Source organism: Hypomesus transpacificus, chromosome 10 (assembly GCF_021917145.1).
Source record: "Hypomesus transpacificus isolate Combined female chromosome 10, fHypTra1, whole genome shotgun sequence".
In the NCBI taxonomy this organism is placed as follows: Eukaryota; Metazoa; Chordata; class Actinopteri; order Osmeriformes; family Osmeridae; genus Hypomesus; species Hypomesus transpacificus.
In genome coordinates, this window is record NC_061069.1 from 3,123,839 (window position 1) to 3,143,033 (window position 19,195).

The following is a 19,195-nucleotide window of genomic DNA, read 5'->3' on the forward strand; positions in this document are numbered from 1 at the left end:
CATCAATTAAGGCCTTGAGTGAAAAAGCTGTGGTAATCTTTTAAATTATATGTATTTTTTGTTGACAGTGCTGTCAATGATTGTATTATTGTTTTTTATCAGTAGCAGCATCCGTGTTCAAGTCATTATTTAAACAAATGACAACCTCAGTATCAGAGGGTTTTAGAGGAACCAACTCTTACTTTAGCCTGGAATATTTTGGACCCAACAGCCCGGCTCATTAAAAAAACTTTTTCCTTTACGTGCACCACCATGCCTGCCATACAGACAGTCATTGAGGCGAACTATTGTTACTAAAGTTTGTCAAAACTAGTGGTAGCTAGTAAAATAAATACCCTTGTAGTCATAGTGGCACACATTATGAATAGGTCTGCATTGGTAAGGCACTCTGGTGTAGAACGTGGCGTCGATCTGGCCTGCCCTCTGCTGGTCAACAAAGTGAAAACAGCTCTTTGAGAAAGGCATTACTTCCTCGCCCTTAAGGTAACCTTTATTTAATCATTATTGAATAGATAACAATATGCTTCTCTACACATCACTGTTACTCATGTCAAATCCTTGACTTTAGAGAATCCAAATGGACTGGGAAAAAGGTGTGTATTGAATCACAGTAAAAGAGAATGAAGAATGTACACAAGTAGGTAAGTCATTCATGTGCTTTCTGTATATTTTATATCCTTGATCACATTAAATACATTTCAGATTTGTCAAAACTGGTCCTTTTTTGATCATCAATGATTTAACATAAGTAGGTAGCAAAAAGGTCAGAGCGGATCTTTGCGCCCCTTCATCACACATTGTGATAAGTCTTCTGGTTCTACATACACTAACTCAACACTAACTCAACATGACACAGAATAGTCCCAAGGGAGCCTTAAAGATTGAAAATAGATATACCAACACATACCTACATAAATGTGATCAAACATTTGGCGTTGTCTTTTATGTATCTGCTTCCCCTACTATCTTTGAATTTGTGTCAGGAGATCTCCGGGGGAGATTTCAATGATTTGATATTTCACCCAAGAAGAGCCGAGTTGAACGTACTTTATTAGACATAGTGAGAGCCTGTGAGCTTTAGTGTCACTGTGTCTGGAGGAGCCTGCACAGCTCTCTGGATTGAAACAGCAGGCTTCCTTCCCGTGTCTTTCTATTGCAGAAAACAGCCAACTGGTCTGTAAGAAAATGCGCTTGCCTTGAAGCTAGATCAAGTTGTGATACTGCACAGGACAATAAATGCTATTACTGTTCAAGTCAAGTACAGTATTCCTGTATTTCTAGGAGAAATCGGTGCCACATCAAGCCAAGCGCATTCCTACGTATGTACTAAATTTTCCTTTGCAAAGGTTTCCAACTACTATGACAAGTTTGGCTATGGATATCCCTCCACCATGGTGACCTTCCTCCACTCTAACCATAATGATCCTGTATAACAAGCAGAGACTTGTCGAGATCAGCATTATTCTGCCTCAAACTCACAATTATCTTCATACATTCTGTACACAGACATACATAAAAAATGGAAAGGGTAATATGACTTGACCAATAAACTGACTAGCATAGTGTAAATGTAGTTGATAAAAAGATAACTAAAAGTTGACAGCAAATGGTACAGTTATTGGCAGTTGGCAGTCAACCTTCCTTGTCCAGGACGGCTTTTACATCAGAAAACACCTGAGAGCGAGAGACAAAGAGAAAGAAAAGAGGGAGAGAGGGAGAGAGAGAGAGGCGGAGACATTGTTTCAATACAAAATCCAACAGAACGGAAAAATCCCCAAATCCACCTGAACAGAATCAGACTCCTTAACAGTCTCCCATGCTACTCTCACCTCGTCCACACCGCGGGAGGCGTCCACGGTGCGCACCTTGCCCTGCTTCTCATACTGGTCGATGATTGGCCGGGTAGACTGCAGGTAGGTCTGGATCCTGCAACAGCAGAGGAGAGAAGGAAAGGCACATGAACGGGGCCAGCTAGCCCACAGGGCACACTCCGGCTCGGAAGATACACCCAAAATGGGTCGCAAACTGGGGCTACGGTGTGCTTCGAGCGTGAAGGACAACAGTGGCGAGCTAGCTAGGAAAGAGAGGAGGTCGTGGGGGAGGACGATGACTCACCGCTTCTCCAGGCTGTCTCTGTTGTCGTCCGTGCGCCCGCTGCTCTTGCCTCTCTCGAGACACCGGTCGATGCAAACCTGCAGACAACATCACACTCCGCCATCACTGACCTGCAATTGGTGACATGTCGAAAAGGACACTAAAAATCCCTCGTCCAAGACATTGTCCCTCTCTGGGACGGCAAACCCCTACATGTTGTAGCTCCTTGACCCAATTCGAATAGAAGAGAATACGGAACCGAACTGTGGAAGAAATTGGCGAAAATTACCTTGTTGCTGCAGTCGAAAAAGAGCACGAATTTGACATCCGCCTTTCCGTCCATGACGGTGGTCCATCCCTGGAGGTTGTCTTCGTTTCGGGGAAAGCCGTCGATGAGGAAGCGGAACTTCTTATCGTCTACCTGTATGGTCTCCTCCATAGCCTGAGCACAAGAGTGAGGAAAAGCATCAACGCCAGCCTTGAGCCTTACCCTTACACCGGGGAAACACCAGACCGTTTAACAGAGAACATGATGGGACTGGTAACCTCCATAGCTTAACATCAAGCAAACATCCCTGCAACAAGGATAAGCAGACATTTGAAGATGACATTTGAACGCCAACGCACACATTTTAGAAAGCAGTACCTGAAGTTGTTGCATACCTTCCGAAGTAGGTTAATGGTGATCTCAACGGGGACAATTTTGCCCTCTTTGATGTAGCTGTCGATGAGCTGTCCAAACTCGGAGCCCTCTCGGCCCCGTTCTGCTCTGAGCAGGTCCCCCGCTGACAAGTGGGTGTAGCTGTAATTCTGGAGTGAGAAGGAGGTTTGAATGAGTCTCGTCAGAGTCTTAGACTTCAATGATTATAAGGCCACTGTCCTGTTGCCACACCGCTTGGATATGGAAAACGTGTATTGCCATTTGACCATATTAAAATGTCTGTTGAAACTGAAAAATGTGAGCCAGCACATTGTTGCCTGTGCCCTTTTACTCATCAGCTGGTTGGGTCCGTGTCATACGGAATGTCTGAATGAATGGAGACTTACGAGTGTTATTCAGGTTTAAGCACCAAGCAGGTGGCAAACAGGATGCTTGCTCAATATTAACCGACATCTGAACGGCACAGAAAGCGGCTTTGTTTGTTTGTGACAACTGTCAAATAACCTGTTTTACTTTAAGTAAATATAGCTCCACTTGGTGAGAGATAATGATCATACTGTAATGTGGTGTGTACCTGGTATAGATGTTCAAGAATTTCCCCTTATTGATTAATTTGTAAGACTCTCAGCACAGCACAATGCATCTCATTGAAAATAAAGATACTATTTTCACCATAATACCAGTTCAAAAGTGCCATTTGATCCAAATGTTTGCTTGATTTTCTTTAACTTGCAGACTTTTATGACACATCATATGCAATGCTTATGGGCATGGTACATTGATCATCCTAAATGATCAAATGAATATGAACAGTGATTCATTTATTATTAACTATTCATCATGAACATGCCTTCTTCCATTTGCCGAGAGGTACTAATCACACCACAAACTAGTTTGTGCCTGGTATGAAGCCAAAACAAACGCAGGTAGACAAAACAATTGCTGTCATCTATTTGCTTTAACAGGGTAAGAATAAACAGTCTGCTAGCTAAGACAAGAGTGCCACATACAAATTTTGTTGGTGTGTGTTACTATTAATCACCACAATGAGGAAGACCTTTGTTCCAAGTATGTTAAAGGTTAATGCTGTGTCATGAGTCATGACTACTCTATGGTGATTTTATCAGTATGTTATCAGTACTATGGAGTACACTATTGACATAATACAATTTAATATCATTATCGTGTAAGCTGTCTTTACCAGCTGTACAAAGATGACTAGGGCATTTAAAGATCCAAAGCTTCTTCCGCCTTCTGCGATAGTATTGATAATGGACATATTTAGTTAGCTGGGTAGCTTTGGTTTGGCTCAATTGCTTTGTAAATTGTAGGAAGCTATGAATAACACTGCATAGGTTCATTTTAGAGGACAACCGGAAGTTGCGCAAATATTCAACCCCTTTGGATAGATGCCTGAGAGAATAAGAGAAAGAGAAGTTCGTCATTTAGGTAACGTGTGTGTCTTTTTAACCACAAGGTGTATAATATGGTTATTTTCATTGTTCTGCCTCCTACCTCTACGATTCTGGCGCACTGAGTTCCTTTCCCAGCGCCAGGCCCGCCCAACACGAACACAACCTGAGGCTTCATCATCAATGCGACCCTGCTCACAACGTTAGGTACCTTCTGAGATAAGGTTCTCAGTAAACAAAAAATCATCAACAAAAACTGGAAGACAACACAAAATACAAAGGCTAAACGACCCAGTTGCGAGTCCTAAAACTGGTTGAATGACCGGTGAGTGCGTGTCATACGGAAGTCCGCTGAGCATGTAACACCACATCCGCTAATGACGTGCCGCTTTCAACCAATGGAAAAACAGAGGGCATGTTCATAGGTTGTAAATCACGCCCACATGCACTTGTTTTTTCAATGCAGGGGTCGGGTGATGCCTCTCCCTGCTGGTAGCTAACTGTCTATCTTCACAGCATCAGCACCTGCCCAAAGTGGACAGCGACAGTGTCCTTTTAGAAAAAAAGATGTGCTACCAAACAAGAAAGAAAGGAATTGCAGTCATTCAGTCGATTATAAATACACGGATAGTAGGCTACTTGCCTGCATGAAAAGGAATGATTGAACGTCTGGGTATGCTATTATTGTCTTTTTGCATATTTATGTACCTCGCTTCCTCTCACCATTCACGATGCACCATTCATGCATCTCCTGGACAATTCATCTTAAAGGGACTACACTTGAGTAAGAACATTGAAATGTAGACTGTTTCAGGTTAAAACCCGAGATATACTTTACGTTAATGCATGTTTAATGTATTTTGGGGGGTTTAAGAAGCCTTATGAGCCATAAGCTGTATTAGCCAATGATAACGTATTGCCTTGCCTGGTGCTCTAAGGGCGCCTAAAATATATAGGTTAATGCAAGCCATCTAAACAAAGGCACCCGAACACAACTGACAAACCTGCTTCTCCGTCGCCACTGACATGACAACGCAGAGCCGAAGGACCAGGATCAAGGGGCACCGACCTGCAGCCGGACGCGTGGACTCAAAGAGGAAGGGGGACGCCGAAGCAACGGCAGGGAAGCTGCCCAGCGGAGGCCGAATCGCAGTTACTGGGGACAAGCACCAAGGGCAGTGCGGCACTGAACAGACGTATCGGGGGAAGGCTGCGGGGAGCTGTTCAGTCTACCTTCCCCTCACTTTCCACGGCGTTCTTCACTTCTTACCGTCCCATTTTTCCACGAAAAACGCTTGAAAACAATCGCTGTGGCTGTTTTTATATTTGATCGAATGTTCGGCTTTATGTTTGTTTTCAAAATGCTGCCTCTATTTCGTTTTGCCTACAACCAAGCATTTGAGCGCATCTATGATGGGCAATTAAAAGATTGATCTGCTCCTCAGACTGAGTGGAATTCGAAAGGGACTGATGTCCATACTGGCCAGGTCTCATTTGCTCCCTCTGATTCTGCTTACTCTGCTACTTGTCAGCACCATGGGCTGCATTCAGAGCATCGCATGTAAGCCGCGTATCAGACGGGAGAACATTGTTGTGTACGAGGTATCAGCCTCTATTGATCAGTGTCCAACTGTCATTGAGGAGAACTCGCCCATCGTGCTACGTTACAAGACACCTTACTTCAGGGCCTCTGCAGGGATCGTGATGCCTCCGGTGCCCCGCAATGAGACTTGGGTGGTGGGCTGGATCCAGGCTTGTACACAGATGGAGTTCTACAATACATATGGTGACATTGGCATGTAAGTTCTGAGTAGTCAGAGTCGTCAGTCAAGTTGGTGCCACTCAGTCTGCCTGTCTTTCTGTGCCTCTGGCATGTCTTTCTTTATCTCTCTCTCCTTCTCTCTCTTCCCTCAAACTCTTGTCAGTCACACACACACATGGGATCGAGTTCAATTGCATGTTATAATGTTTGCAAATCGTAAACAGGCAGTGAGTACGTGGTTTGGTTGAATGTTTTCTCTTGATTTGATGGTGCCGCCGTCCCTTGCCTCAGGTCCAGCTGGGAGTTACCAGAGCTCCGTGAAGGCCGGGTCAAGGCTATCAGTGACTCTGATGGGGTCAGCTACCCCTGGTACGGCAACACCACCGAGACTGTCACCCTGACAGGCCCCACCTCCAAGCCTTCAAGACTGACAGTCAGCATGAATGACAACTTCTACCCCAGTGTGACATGGGCTGTGCCCATCAGCAACAGCAACACGCCCATGTTGTCTCACATCACCAGAGACCAGAGCTTCATCACATGGCTAGTGGCTATGAACTCGGTCACTAAGGTAACCTACAGTCCTCTCTCTCTTTTCACTTTTTCCCCCTTCAGTTATTCATTTTTATCACTTTTCCAAACACATTTTCCAGACCTGTTTCCAAAAGATGACTTTCAATCCTCGATGTGTTCCCGCAGGAGCGTATTGTGTTGCAGACGGTGCGGTGGAGGATGCGGGTGGACATTGCCGTGGACCCTGACATGCCCCTGGGCTCCCGGGCCTCTCTGGTTGGTCGGCCACACCAGGAGCAGCCCCACATCCTCAACTACCAGGAGCCCATCCCCCCTAACGCCCTGGGCCGGCCCAACGCCAATGACGCCCAGGTGTTGATGTGGAGGCCCCGGAGAGGGGCGCCCTTAGTGGTCATACCGCCAAAATAAGGTCAAAAGTACTGCACCTCCAGAAAAACTGTGAATTAATAAAATATTTAAGGTTTAGCCAACGACAAAGGCGGAATGAACCTCCCGCAAGTGTTGTTCCCTTACCTCCAGTCAGTCACGTTGACTATCCAGTGGGGTTTCCACAGAACTGGAAGTGCCACAGTGAAGTGTCGGGCATTAACCAAGACAGATTGGTGTTGGAGATGGAACTGCATCAGAGTTTTTTAATGAGACAGACTATTTTTGTTCTGCCTCACTTGTGCACTCAAGTTCCATAGCTTCTGAATAGAAGCCAAATCAGTGGTCATACCCGTTGTTGGACTTGGTCTCTGCTGTGCTATCTGAGTTTCAATGCTGAGGACCATAAAGAGAACTGCATCCCGCATCCAACTGTAGATTTTATTGCATGAGAGAGAAAACTGTCTGTGAGAGGCTGAAAAGCTGATAGACAAGGACATTGAATGTCCAATTTTCACAGGCCATGATATCCTGCAAGCTGTAAAACCCTCCTCAGTGCCAATTATGGACATGGCCTTCAAATCTCATATGTCAAAAGGCTACATAAAAGAAAATGTCAATAGAGACTTATATTATATAAACACACTTTAAGTTTAAGATCAACTTGCACAGTCAGATTGTATTAAGAGCATCCACTTGGGATAAAGGTCTGAAAAGATGTGTGGGCCTTTGTCATCTTTTTTAGACTGATCTGTTGATAAGATATGCTGCAGCTCTGTCATCATCATAGTGAAAAGTCTACAAGTGGATATATTGCCTTACAGGTCTTGGATTAATGGTCATGGAAATGATTTGGCATAAGGTTGTATCATGGAAAGGCAAATGATTGGATTGGAACAGGGCCACCTTGTACCATGACAGTGATCAGGACCACAGGGTTCATACCAAGGGTGTGTGTGTGTGGGGGGGGGCACCCACCCCTACCGTACAACACACGTCACATGACTCATCATCCATCTGTGCTTCTCTACAGGTTCAGTCCTCACCTTTCCATCTGTCTTCTCTTTCTAGTTTCCTGCTCTCTCATCCCCTTCCCAATCCCTGCATCCATCCAAACACCAAGAGGACAGAGGTCTGATGGATGAGAAAACACAAGCGGGTGAAATACGTATAGCTGTTCTTTTCTTTTCCCCAAACTGCCTTTTCCTTATCATTCATAATTAGGTTTGTCCTTCTTGGGGGAAATGCTACTTAGTTCGCTAACACACATACAAAGATATTAGAATAGAGTGTGTCAACAAAACCAAAGCGAGAACCTCATTGGTGTTGGGTTGCCATAGTGACAGGTTTGGTTCATCAGAGTTCAGTTAAAGAGGAACCAGACAAAGCAAAAACATTCACAAGCAATCATTTTATGACTCAACTCCATCCATGCGTCTCACTTTGAAGTTAAGAAGCGTAGTACTCGTTTTAGACAACAGTTTCATTTATTTCTGTTTTCATTTGAAGTATATTTTCCCCAACAGTAGTTGGATGTTCTCTTTTGATACGAGTGGGCAGATAATGAGTAGGAAGGTCAGAAAACAAGTTTGTGTCTTCATCAGTCATAAAAAAAAGGACATTTAGCATCTCCTCACATCCTTACAGTGCCCTCCTCTTTGCAGCAAATATGCATTACCTCATAGCTCCGCTAGCTGCATACACATGCAAAACTGAACAGGATTTAATCTTTTATGGAGCACCAAGGCCTCATTAATGCCCCTTATTACTCATTTAACACATTCTTACTATCCTACCCCTTTCCCAAACATAATTTATAGATATATGATTGAATATATTATTGAAATGATTAAGACAGTAACATTGGCAGTGATTATTTTTTCATTCTCAACAGTCCCTGCAATACCTACATGTATGCCACAAAGCTTTATTGATTGCTATCAAAGGTGAAGGGTTATTGGTAGGCTTAGCCCTTCATATAGTGAGCTCTTGTAACAGCTTCAGATTCATCTGACTACATCTCTGTGTGTGTTAGTGTCTCATCAATACAAGTACAAAGCTGAATTTGAACGTTTCCACTTACACGCAATGTTAATTCACATTTCGCACCCATTTCCCCACTTTTAACCAGGTTTTGTGTTGTTGTGTACAAGGCCAGATCACGGAGGGCCCCTCTATGCCTAAGGGCCCCTGGGCACGTGCCCAGATTGCCCATATGGTAGATCCGGCCTTGATCGTGTGGGTTTCACTTGCACAAAGGTCACATCATTTATGTATGTAGAGTACATAAGAGGAGATTGCACAGAACTCCCCCAAAAAGCATTCACATTGATCAGAAAACTTGAAGTCTGCTTGGCTCTGTCGTGTGACAGAGTAGTAGCAATGTGCTGTACCGTACAGTCCACAGCGGCTTCCTACTGCTCAGTCCTTCTCCTCCACCGAGGTGAATGTCTATAGCACATTCACATGTCCTTCTGCTCCATCTTTAATCCTGTATGGTTTGCAGTGTTGATCAATTCCCTTAATTTTGAAAACTTTTTCTGCCTTTCTCTATATTGCCTTCACATGCTCCCTTTGCTCTGGGTTGGTCAGCTCTGGGTCTCCCCCTCCCAACGCTCCCCGATTCAGAGGGGCTTGGAAGAGGGCTCATAGCCATACAGGAAGGTGGCAGCAATGACAAGAATGGCGCCCAGGAAGAACACACTGAGATGGGAAAGAAAAAAAATAGTATTTGTTTTTGCATTTTACCTGGCCATCATCTTTTCATAATTAATATGTAGACAGACAGTATTGGGACATCTTGGTGTTGTCTTTTTCCAAACTAGGTTAGGGTCAATGTTAAGGTGTTTTATTTGTCCATTAATGTGTTACAGCTTTTCAACCCACTCAATACCTGTAATGCCATAGTAGCACTTTGTCAGTGAGCAAGTGCACATGTGTGTATACCTGGTGGGGTCAAAGTCGTGCAACCAGAAGTAAGAGATGAGGGTTGAGAGGATGATTGAGAGGGATGTGGCAAACCCTTTCAGGATATTGTCTGCATACTTAATGACAGCTGCTATGACCAGTCCTCCAAGAGCCTGACACACAGCACACAAATGAGGCAACAATCAACTAAGAAATCATAGTCATGCATAATCCGTATACCAATAGACAGGTGGGGTAAGACGTGTTTAACGGACCAACCTGTAAGGCCACAACTGTGCAGGTGAGGCTGTTGTAGCCTTGGAACATCCCGGACTCCTGCACCCTCTCTCCATCGTACACAAACACGCCAAAGAGACCAAACACCAAACCAAACACGCCTGTACAGGATCGAGATAACATTTCTTATTACAATTTGTTTATAATAATGGTAAGGGTTAGGCTTGCAGATAAGTGCAGTTGAAAAACGTCTAGCTAGTTTTGGCCTCAAATTGAGTTCACAAGTTCAGTTTATGCTAAGAAACGTCACAGCTTCAGTAGTGCGAGAGGAAGTTTGACAACACCAAAGCGTGAGACACACAGGGCAACTGCTGCTGACCTAGTTGGATGTTTCGGATCCAAACGCTCTGTTTGGTCTCCTTGAGGATCTTTTCAAAGTAGACTCCCGCAAAGCCGCTGGAAACACAGGCGACCAGGACGGCCACCACCCCCACAAACTGGGAGCCTGCGGACAAAACCTTCTGCTCTGGACTTCCCAGAGACTCTGTAGGCCACTGCACCCCCAAACGCATAGCCACAAAAACAGCATTAAATTGCAAGTACAGCAACTCATAATATTGGAAAATTTGCGGTTGAGAGGTTTGCTTTGTTTACAGTACAGTGCATCACCTGTACGAGAGCGATTCCAGCCATGAGGATGAGCAAGGACAGCCACTGGTAGATGCCCAGATTCTTCCCCAGCATGGACACAGAGAACAGGGCCGTGGTCAGGATCTTCAGCTGGTAGGTCACCTGGTAGGTGGCTGCGTCCAGGTTGGAAAGGGCGACGTACAGCAGGTTGTTCTGGAGCGTGTAGATCCCAGAGGGGATCGCCAGCTTCAACGTCTCCATGGGCTTGTTCAAGATCTCCTCCTTCATCACGCGATTCAGAGCCCGCACACAGAAGCCTGAGAGCGAGAGATAGAGAATGATCGTGTGAGAGGAGACTCTCCCCCCCAAGCAGGCAGACAGACAGACAGTCACCAAGGCTCACTGTGTTCCTTGAAAACAAGCAGGGTGCAGAGGAGGATTTTGAGCAGCTCGGCGGAGACGACGGCAGAGGAGGCCAGGTACAGCGGGCCCTCGACCTGCAGCTTGCGGGAGAAGCGCATGGTCAGGACCAGGGAAGTCGTCTGGAAGACCAGCACCCCTAGGGACAGGTACTTCAGCCTGGGAGAAGATGCAGGTGGCAACATGGATGCGACGGAAGAGGCCTCCTTCGAAGAAGGGGCCAAGACCAAGGGAGAAAACCCAGACTGTAGAGGAAACACAATAACAGACTAAGGAAGACAGACATTTCATAAAGTTGCAAAACTAACAATTCTAAATCAAACACTTGATGAGCAAACAATTAAAAAACATTAGATGGATAAGGTATGTGATCCATGTAAACTTTTGTCCTCATTCTCTACTAAACCAATGGTTCCTCTGACTGAAATTCAGAGAAAATTCATAGACATATAAAATGGTTAGCAAAGTGGTTAGACAGAACCTACTTAACACAGTACAAAAAGACATATAGATGAACTTGTCCTGAACTGAACATTAGATTTACAATGTAGTCATTTTTCGCAGATACTTAAATCCAAAGCGAAATGTGGAAAGTGCATATAGAAAATACAGGAGAAAAACAAGGATCAAGTGAATGGTTCAATTAACATACTTCAATGTTAATTGTTCAGATTTCAAGGTGCTGCAGATTTGCCAAAAAAACTGCACAAAGTTATGGATCGTCTCCTTAGTATAAGTAGCATAGACATTTAACATTCATTCAGTACTCCCACAGTACACATTCAGCCGAGCACCAATACATTCTCTTTCACTTCATCTTCAGTTTCTAAACACATTTTCTCAATATTCACTGCTTCTATGAGGAGTCTAGTATATTTAGCACCAAGACAAACCATAATTAGAGGGTTGAGATGTCACTCCTGAATTCGTGTCACCTTCCCCAGTGGCACTCCTGTCCTGCTGCAGAGGGACTAGAAGCCGGATGGGAAAAGGATATGCTTCTATAGTAAGGTTCAAGCTATTTACCCTCAGGTAACACCCACGCATTGACTTAAGTTTGTTTACGTAAGCTATTCTACAGTTATTGTCTCCAATCCCTTGCAGTCTGTTCACTCTTTTTCTCAAGGATTGGGTGGCAAGCAAGCCTTATCGCTGAGTAAACATCATCCCATTTACACAACAACATGGCCCCTTTTCAGTGATCCCAGGAGGCCCTCCTAGTTTTGACAGGTCACACCAAAGAACCCTTTTTGGTACAATAAGGCTACTCCAGGAAAATAAAAACGCACAGTGAGAGGTCCTGTCAATATAAACTGACAGCTGTCGGGAGCAAATTTCATTTTGATAGGAACACTTTGCAGTCGCATGAAGTAAATGTGAGCTCATAGTCTTTCGAAAATATAAACAGGGAAATGGGTCGGAGGCCCGTGCATGCTCTCTTTTGGGTTTTCAACAGGAGTGAGCAAGTTTGGCCGTGTTAGTGATGAGAGAACAGAGAGGTGTGGTGTGTGGGGCACACTGCTCTCCTTGTGGACTCTCTGGCTGCGTCTGGGTCACTGACACACAAGCTCTCTGTGTGTGTGTCTCCAAGGGAGGAGCACACCAAGCAGAAGAAGACATTTTTCCTGGGAGTGTCCCACATACTTACACACATAGCCACAGGCAAAGTCAAAGGTTTCTTGCCAAGTTGCCTCCTCCTCGTGGACTGAAAAAATTCCTCATCCATTCACACAAACCCACTCAGTCTTTTGATAGTTATCATCAATCCATCTCTCTTGACTGACCCCAGCTCAGAGCCAGGAATGATCTCTGACTGTGTTAACACACACACACATAAAACACTGTGCTGGGGGGGGGGGGGGGGGGGAGGGGTCGTGTAGTGTAGCACATAAGCTTGATAATCAAGCATGTAGGCCTAATTTGTGCTGAACATGGTGCAGGGAAAAGGGTCATTTGGTACCTGATATGGGGCCATTGTTGCTGTTCTTGTCATACCCTCTCTTCCACTTCGACCGGCAGTGAGCCTCACTTTCCCTGACCACACCTTTTCTCCACCACACCTGCATTCAACCTAATAATTAGGCTCTCCACCTGCTTGCTTGCTCACTGTATGCCCTCGCTGATCCTCCTCTTCCTAAGAAAAGCTGGTTTTTCCATTGCATGTTTTTTCAGGAAATGTATGCAGGTAAAGCCACTTGCTACTTATGGTGGATAACTTGAAGAATTGATTTTCTTTGTTATGTTATCCCTATATTTGTTCGGTGTTCTGATGTAACAGACTGATTGCAACTTTGTGTCTTGCCACCGGTTGGGTTGGTGGCACCATTCATAACTGTCTTTTTAAATTGTGGTTCCCTTTGGTGGTTTCCTGTACAAACCCTCTTCACTGTTCTGCCTTAAAAATCCTCACACAAGGAAACAAGGAAATGACTCATTTTTCATAGCTTCAGGTTACTACAGTGCACTCATTCATTCTTCAGAACCTAATTCAGCCTTTTAAGTTTGCTAAAATGTTCTGTATTGCAGTACAAAAGAAAGTTAAGAAAGTTTAAGAGGTTTTTGAACATAGAATGTTCAGTAAAATTTAACATTCTACCATCAAGGTAAACATGGTTTAAAGCACCCATATAAAAGTGCACAAAAGTGATCATATCATTTGGAAGTAATTGGCTTGTCAGTGGCACAAATGGTGCTTGTCACGAGTGAAGACCAAACGACACACCTCCTTCAGCTCAAAGGAGTATCCTAAACCCACTCTCATTGTCCAGTCCACACCTGTTGATGATGTGGAGCCTTCATAGGAGTTGCCTTGAAGAATTAATATTTAACTTTTTCCAAACATTCTGAAGACGCAAGAAGCTTCGCAGCAAGTTTGAGGCACGAGCTGGACAATGTCAGACACGTGATTTTTTCTTGATTCCTTGTTATCAAAGCTATTAAAGCAAGCCATCGGATCACAATAGTAAATACTTGTTTCACTTTGTGTGAATAAAGTTATGCTTAATGTTTTTGACTTCCAGAGGCACAAGGAGGTAAACGAGTCATGTCGGTTGATTTACATGATCATGTGTAGTGTCACACAAGGATGAAGCCTTGTCATCAGTCCCTGACTGTAATGCAACACTGTGCAACACAAAAAAATGGTGCTGTCAGTCTTTTATACATTAGGCTACAGTAGTAGGCCTATACATCTTTATACATTTTAGTGTACATGAACAGCATAAGATACATTATGCATTTACCTGTATGATTAAATCACGGAACGGACGTGGTCTTGAATTAAAGCAACTAATTAGGCGGTTAATCCTCTGTGTTTTCCTCAAAACTTCTACTGTATCAGCCGCTCCTCTACTGTCGTTTCAGTGTTTTTTTCAGTGCTACTTTAGCAATTACGCTACTGAGACAGCGTTTCTGCGAAGCTGTTCAACCGCTACAGTTAAATTCATGACTTGTCATTCCTTTCACAAAGTTATACCTGCACCGTTTCTTTTGAGACTGGTAGAAGTGGGTACGTGTGTTTGTCGACACCTGCAGGGTGGGAGGGGCGCTTAAAAAGTGGAGTTGAAATACTTTTGAGAATTTAGCTACCTTCCAAAGTGGTGTATAATCATTAGTTTGTCAATAAAGTGTACATTTATGATGATTGATTTTCTTTGCATATTTTATTGGTGCGAAGTTTTTGCCATGTACATTTTATGGTGCAATTCATGGCACCAGTGACAATACTGCAGCACAGGCATAGGCGGCGATATGTCAAGAGATCTGCATTTTTTTTTTACACGTGCTTCCTGTACAGTCTATCTTGGTTTCTAGTTTGTATTAGCTGAATCTTTATTAGGGAAATGGTTCGTAAATTGAAATATCATGAGCAGAAGCTTTTGAAGAAAGTCGATTTCATTAACTGGGAAGTAGACAACAACCTACATGAGGTGAAAGTATTGCGAAAGTATCATATCGAGAAGAGAGAAGATTACACAAAGTGAGCATGCGGACTTTTTCACATTTGTATTGTATAGCTATCTAGTAAGATGACGTTTAGCTAGCAAACTTGTAGTCGTTTGGCGATATATTTTCATTTTGTTACAATCGATTGTGTATAAGCTGCCATTTGTGCATGGTCCTTGGTCTCAGTAACGGTTAGAAACTTTAGCTGGCTGGTTTTCTCTAGCGTGACTTATTCGTATGTACAATCACATCTCGGTAAAACCTCAAGGGGAATGTTTATGAAGCTGGATATTGATGACGTATTGATGTCGTGACACATTGAGAGCAATACGTGTCTCTATCCAGTACTTGAAAGCCATTTAATTAATTTCTCTCCCTTAGGTACAACAAGTTGAGTCGTAATATCAGAGAGCTTGCCCAGAAGATCCGTGATCTAGATGAGAAGGATGGGTTCAGAGCCCATAGTACATCTTTGCTGTTGGAGAAATTGTGAGTTTCTCAATGTGGAAGGATAAAAAGATGTTCTCTTGCCAAGAATGGCGGTGTTGACTACCAACCAATGATAATGATTTAAATTAATCTCTGTTCTAAGATATGGCACCGGCCTGATCCCAACCAAACAGAACCTGGCTCTCACAGAGAAGGTTACAGCTTCTTCGTTCTGCAGGTAAATCAGTCCCTGTGTTGTTTCACAGTTAGGGAAATAAATACAGAACTAAACGTCTGGGAGAAACAATATGTAATTACCATGCAAAATAACCCCTTTGTGAAGCCTGCAGGGATGCCATATTTGATGATCACATTTACATGCAGAAGTCACAAATGGTTTCAGTTCATAAAAATGATTTGGTCAAAGGTGGTCAAGCCTGTAATCATCTCTCTACAGTATTATAGTTGGAGGCATTGACATTGCTCATACAATCTTTGCTCTTTCCTCTCCAATTGACCCTTCCATGTTCATGGTTTCAAGGAGGCGGCTGCCCACCATAATGGTAAGCCTACGTATGGCCCAGAACCTAAAGACCGCCATCACATTTATTGAGCAGGGACGTATCCTTTATGGACAGATTGACAATGATGAGGGTTGTGACCCTCAAGTACACTTGACAAGTGAAGTTTTGTCTGGTGTCGCAAGTTTTGTGGGTTGTTGTGTTCTTGACTGTGTTTCTCAGATGTGCGAGTAGGACCAGAGATTGTCACAGACTCGGCCTTCCTTGTCACAAGGTGAGTGGTCTGACCGCTTGACCTGCTGTATTTCTATTTTTGCAGTTTTAATAAATAAACTATTGTCTTTACTTTCAGAAATATGGAAGACTTTGTTACTTGGGTTGACTCTTCCAAGATCAAACAGCATGTCATGAACTACAACGAAGAGGTCAGAGGAGGACCTTTTTCCTTCACTTTTCTCTATTTATATTATAAAGTTTTTCTTACTCAAGTGAACATTTTGTATTGTGTCAAGTAGCTCACATGTTAATTTGTCAAATACAAATGCTTATATAGCCTAGCAGATTCCTTGTAAGCAAGAAAACATTAGCATATTGCATAATTGACTAACATTTACAAAGGTAAATGTTGAAACCCAGTTTTGGGCTGCTCTCACGTATTACATTGTTTTTCAGAGGGATGACTTTGATCTTGTGGTGTAGACCTGTTAACCAGCGGCTCATTCATCATCATGGAGAGTGGAGGAATGTGAAGAAGCTTGTATGTTCAAGTATGAACAGCTTTGGATTTTTGAGAGTTGGTTTAGGGGGTTTGGGAATGAATATCACAGAAATATTCAGATTGCATACAGTTATGTATATATGGTACAAATCTGGAAAAGAATGAAGTGGTTGAATATATAATTTAATTGTCAACAGTTACATTTTATGTAAATTTTGTAAACAATAAACTTTTTGGTATAAGAAATTGGTTCATACATAAGACCATTGCATATATGAATTAACTTTCACAGCATAGCTTTGAAAGGAATTTCCATCCTATCATGTAAACATAGATAACGCTTAGTCATGTATCCCTTTTATGCTCCAGCAAATGGGAAACATCCAAACACTGCGTGCCCAGATCCCACCTCCCTTCAGTCATCTCAAGCAGCCTCTCAATCCAGGTCCTTGGGACCCCCTGCCCTGCCTTTTTGAGATGTTTCCCCTATTGCAACACATCTGACTCAAATTGGGTCATTACCAAGCACAGCAGAAACCTGGTAACAACTCATTCATTTCAATCAGGTGTGTAGGAAGAGGGAAACGCATAAATCATGCAGAGCAGGGGGTCCCAAGGACCTGGATTGAGATAGGCTGACATAACCATAAGGCAGTATTTGAATCCATATACACAAGACCAGGGGCCTGTTCCATAAAGTGAGTTTACCGACTAAACCAGGCTTGTCAGGGAAAGTAACTAACATAAGCCTGGCTTATTCAGTAAACACGCTTTATTTAACAGGCTCCAGAGACGAGACATGACAGTTAAAAACAAAAGAAATATGTCCCTTCTATCCCAACATACATTGCCACACCTTCTCCCCAGACATCCACTTAGGAACGTGTGTTTTACTGTTAACAAATCAAACCAGTTGGTTAGAATGTCCCTTCTCAGTCCATCAAAGCCACCAGAAACGTATGTAGACAACAAGTGTGACGAAAAAGACTCCCACTGCTGCTATCTTGGCATAGGTGGAACGTGTGTTGAGGTATTTGGCATCACTGCGGTATTTCTTTGAGAGGCTGGACAGGTTGCTGGCTTTGGAGTCGAGAGCTGAATTGACAAAAATTATAATTTTAGAACGCTACACTGCTATACGCAGTCATCGATTGAGAAGCAATCAATCTTGCAATAAATCGCTCAAACGAGGATGGTTTTATTAGTTTGTTGGGTCCTAGGGGAAGCTTGTATGCCTGAACATTGAGTTACCTGATAAGGCTTCTCCTCGCTGTAGAACCTCTTCAATGTTAGCAACCATGATCCTCTGCACGTCCTGCAGCTCTGTGTTGATGCCGCCCAGGTTCCTCCTGGACCTGCTGTCAATGTACGACTTCTTGGTCTTCTGGATATATGTGTCTAAAAAAAGGATTTGAGATGGTTTGCATCCAAGTAGTCTAGGGTTTCCTTAAGGATATGATAAATTAGAACAGGGGAGTGTCTAAATACATTTGTATTCTTTATTTAGGGTCTAAAGACTGAGCTCTTAAGAGAAAGGACGCTCACCAAACTCAATGAAAGAGTATGGCCGAGAAACCGTGGGGACCTTTTTTCCATACTGATCGTGGAACTCTGCTTGAAGTTCTTCCAGATATCCAAAAACCATCCTCTTGGGAAATACAGCTTCACACAACGCCAGGTAGCACACACCATGTTCTATCACATAGCTGAGGAGACAAATACACGTTAGGAGTAGGACTAATGCCATTTCACTTTTTTTTGTGAAACTTGAACATGTGGATACTCTATAGGGCATATGGGAGGGTCTACATCTCCAGCCAGTCTGTCTTTAAACACTACTAAGATGAGACGTGGGTGAATTGAAACTGGAAAGATTTGTATTTATTATTTAAACGTGTTACTATATTTGGCAATTCATTTTTATCTATGAATGGCGGTTCATTGTAGGGTATTGAATGGAGTAACTTACTGAAAAGTCACAGCCCCAGCCTCCAGGGTACAGCGGTTGGGACTTTGAGCGTTGAGTTTGCGAAACAGCTGCTTTGCCTGGTTCTGGTACTGCTGCATGTCTCTTCCTGACTGACAAGAAATCAAGGTTCAGTGGCCTAACATTCTTCAACATTTACTATAATGAATATACAATCTTTACAAAAAATGACTGAATAAGACACCGTTTTGTTCAGTAAGTAAATGACCTAGCTTGTCCGCAAACAAAGTAAAACAAGTTAACAACTATTGTTGGTATATTTGTGATACTACTGGCTAGTAGTCAACACTGCTGCAGTAGCTAGCTAGTTTTTTATTCAAACCTGTTCGTCCTCTTGCATCGACGCGGCAAGCAATAGTCCGTCCGCTACACGAGCAATCATTGTCAGTAAAACCATTTTGGTATGACTATATAGCTTGTATTTCTTCAAAAACTGCAGTTTGTGTCAATACCAATTATCCAGCTACGTTGCAAACTCCAATCTTGAGCAACCTCTCTAACTTGATGATGCAGGTGAGCTGGCCGGAAATCCTTGTTGCGCCGTATATTACTGTCCGACTACATTTTCCTTA

The 19,195-nt window shown here is 43.3% G+C and overlaps 5 protein-coding genes across 7 annotated transcripts; 2 read left to right on the forward strand and 3 right to left on the reverse strand.

Moving 5' to 3' along the window:
• Window positions 1-464: 464 nt before the first annotated feature.
• On the reverse strand, window positions 465-4,548 carry cmpk (cytidylate kinase). Its single transcript, XM_047027055.1, has 6 exons — window positions 4,271-4,548; window positions 2,758-2,904; window positions 2,384-2,536; window positions 2,116-2,192; window positions 1,830-1,926; window positions 465-1,674 (listed from the first exon to the last, which is right to left on the reverse strand). The coding sequence occupies exons 1-6, from the start codon at window positions 4,412-4,414 to the stop codon at window positions 1,633-1,635; spliced, it is 660 nt and encodes a 219-aa protein (XP_046883011.1). The 5' UTR covers window positions 4,415-4,548; the 3' UTR covers window positions 465-1,632.
• Window positions 4,549-4,712: 164 nt separating this feature from the next.
• On the forward strand, window positions 4,713-7,473 carry fam78ba (family with sequence similarity 78 member Ba). The gene is made up of 4 exons (XM_047027038.1): window positions 4,713-4,840; window positions 5,206-5,966; window positions 6,221-6,500; window positions 6,629-7,473. The coding sequence occupies exons 2-4, from the start codon at window positions 5,638-5,640 to the stop codon at window positions 6,869-6,871; spliced, it is 852 nt and encodes a 283-aa protein (XP_046882994.1). The 5' UTR covers window positions 4,713-4,840; window positions 5,206-5,637; the 3' UTR covers window positions 6,872-7,473.
• Window positions 7,474-9,343: 1,870 nt separating this feature from the next.
• Window positions 9,344-14,522, reverse strand: slc35a3b (solute carrier family 35 member A3b). Of its 2 annotated transcripts, none has more exons than XM_047027028.1 (7): window positions 14,266-14,522; window positions 11,007-11,268; window positions 10,643-10,920; window positions 10,353-10,527; window positions 10,016-10,134; window positions 9,776-9,909; window positions 9,344-9,532 (listed from the first exon to the last, which is right to left on the reverse strand). In XM_047027028.1, the coding sequence occupies exons 2-7, from the start codon at window positions 11,206-11,208 to the stop codon at window positions 9,454-9,456; spliced, it is 987 nt and encodes a 328-aa protein (XP_046882984.1). In that variant the 5' UTR covers window positions 11,209-11,268; window positions 14,266-14,522; the 3' UTR covers window positions 9,344-9,453. The 2 variants fall into 2 exon arrangements, with proteins under 2 accessions (XP_046882984.1, XP_046882983.1); XM_047027027.1 differs by lacking the exon at window positions 14,266-14,522 and adding an exon at window positions 11,917-12,029.
• A 264-nt stretch (window positions 14,523-14,786) lies between these two features.
• imp3 (IMP U3 small nucleolar ribonucleoprotein 3) lies at window positions 14,787-16,882 on the forward strand. Its single transcript, XM_047027062.1, has 7 exons — window positions 14,787-15,002; window positions 15,350-15,457; window positions 15,561-15,635; window positions 15,939-16,018; window positions 16,141-16,192; window positions 16,271-16,343; window positions 16,591-16,882. Exons 1-7 carry the CDS (start codon window positions 14,866-14,868, stop codon window positions 16,615-16,617), a joined length of 552 nt encoding a protein of 183 aa, XP_046883018.1. The 5' UTR covers window positions 14,787-14,865; the 3' UTR covers window positions 16,618-16,882.
• On the reverse strand, window positions 16,804-19,148 carry sec22ba (SEC22 homolog B, vesicle trafficking protein a). Of its 2 annotated transcripts, none has more exons than XM_047027056.1 (5): window positions 18,946-19,148; window positions 18,606-18,715; window positions 18,182-18,342; window positions 17,888-18,034; window positions 16,804-17,731 (listed from the first exon to the last, which is right to left on the reverse strand). In XM_047027056.1, exons 1-5 carry the CDS (start codon window positions 19,018-19,020, stop codon window positions 17,577-17,579), a joined length of 648 nt encoding a protein of 215 aa, XP_046883012.1. In that variant the 5' UTR covers window positions 19,021-19,148; the 3' UTR covers window positions 16,804-17,576. The 2 variants fall into 2 exon arrangements, with proteins under 2 accessions (XP_046883012.1, XP_046883013.1); XM_047027057.1 differs by having other exon boundaries at window positions 18,606-18,711; window positions 18,946-19,143.
• Between the last annotated feature and the right edge of the window lie 47 nt (window positions 19,149-19,195).

Bases quoted from the DNA above. Each gene is read 5' to 3' on its own strand.
- cmpk (XM_047027055.1), bottom strand. From the start codon at position 4,414: ATGATTTTTTGTTTACTGAGAACCTTATCTCAGAAGGTACCTAACGTT. The intron at 2,905-4,270 runs GTAGGAGGCAGA...TTCTCACTCCAG, and splicing joins AGTGCGCCAGAATCGTAGAG to AATTACAGCTACACCCACTT. The intron at 2,193-2,383 runs GTAATTTTCGCC...TGTTGTCTGCAG, and splicing joins TTTTCGACTGCAGCAACAAG to GTTTGCATCGACCGGTGTCT.
- fam78ba (XM_047027038.1), top strand. From the start codon at position 5,638: ATGTCCATACTGGCCAGGTCTCATTTGCTCCCTCTGATTCTGCTTACT. The intron at 5,967-6,220 runs GTAAGTTCTGAG...CCCTTGCCTCAG, and splicing joins ACATATGGTGACATTGGCAT to GTCCAGCTGGGAGTTACCAG. The intron at 6,501-6,628 runs GTAACCTACAGT...GTGTTCCCGCAG, and splicing joins CTATGAACTCGGTCACTAAG to GAGCGTATTGTGTTGCAGAC.
- slc35a3b (XM_047027027.1), bottom strand. The intron at 9,910-10,015 runs GTTGGTCCGTTA...GCTGTGTGTCAG, and splicing joins GCACAGTTGTGGCCTTACAG to GCTCTTGGAGGACTGGTCAT. The intron at 9,533-9,775 runs GTATACACACAT...TTCCCATCTCAG, and splicing joins CACGACTTTGACCCCACCAG to TGTGTTCTTCCTGGGCGCCA.
- imp3 (XM_047027062.1), top strand. From the start codon at position 14,866: ATGGTTCGTAAATTGAAATATCATGAGCAGAAGCTTTTGAAGAAAGTC. The intron at 16,193-16,270 runs GTGAGTGGTCTG...CTTTACTTTCAG, and splicing joins TCGGCCTTCCTTGTCACAAG to AAATATGGAAGACTTTGTTA. The intron at 16,344-16,590 runs GTCAGAGGAGGA...ATTGTTTTTCAG, and splicing joins TCATGAACTACAACGAAGAG to AGGGATGACTTTGATCTTGT.
- sec22ba (XM_047027056.1), bottom strand. From the start codon at position 19,020: ATGGTTTTACTGACAATGATTGCTCGTGTAGCGGACGGACTATTGCTT. The intron at 18,343-18,605 runs GTAAGTTACTCC...TTGTCTCCTCAG, and splicing joins GCTGGGGCTGTGACTTTTCA to CTATGTGATAGAACATGGTG. The intron at 17,732-17,887 runs GTAACTCAATGT...TTGTCAATTCAG, and splicing joins GCGAGGAGAAGCCTTATCAG to CTCTCGACTCCAAAGCCAGC.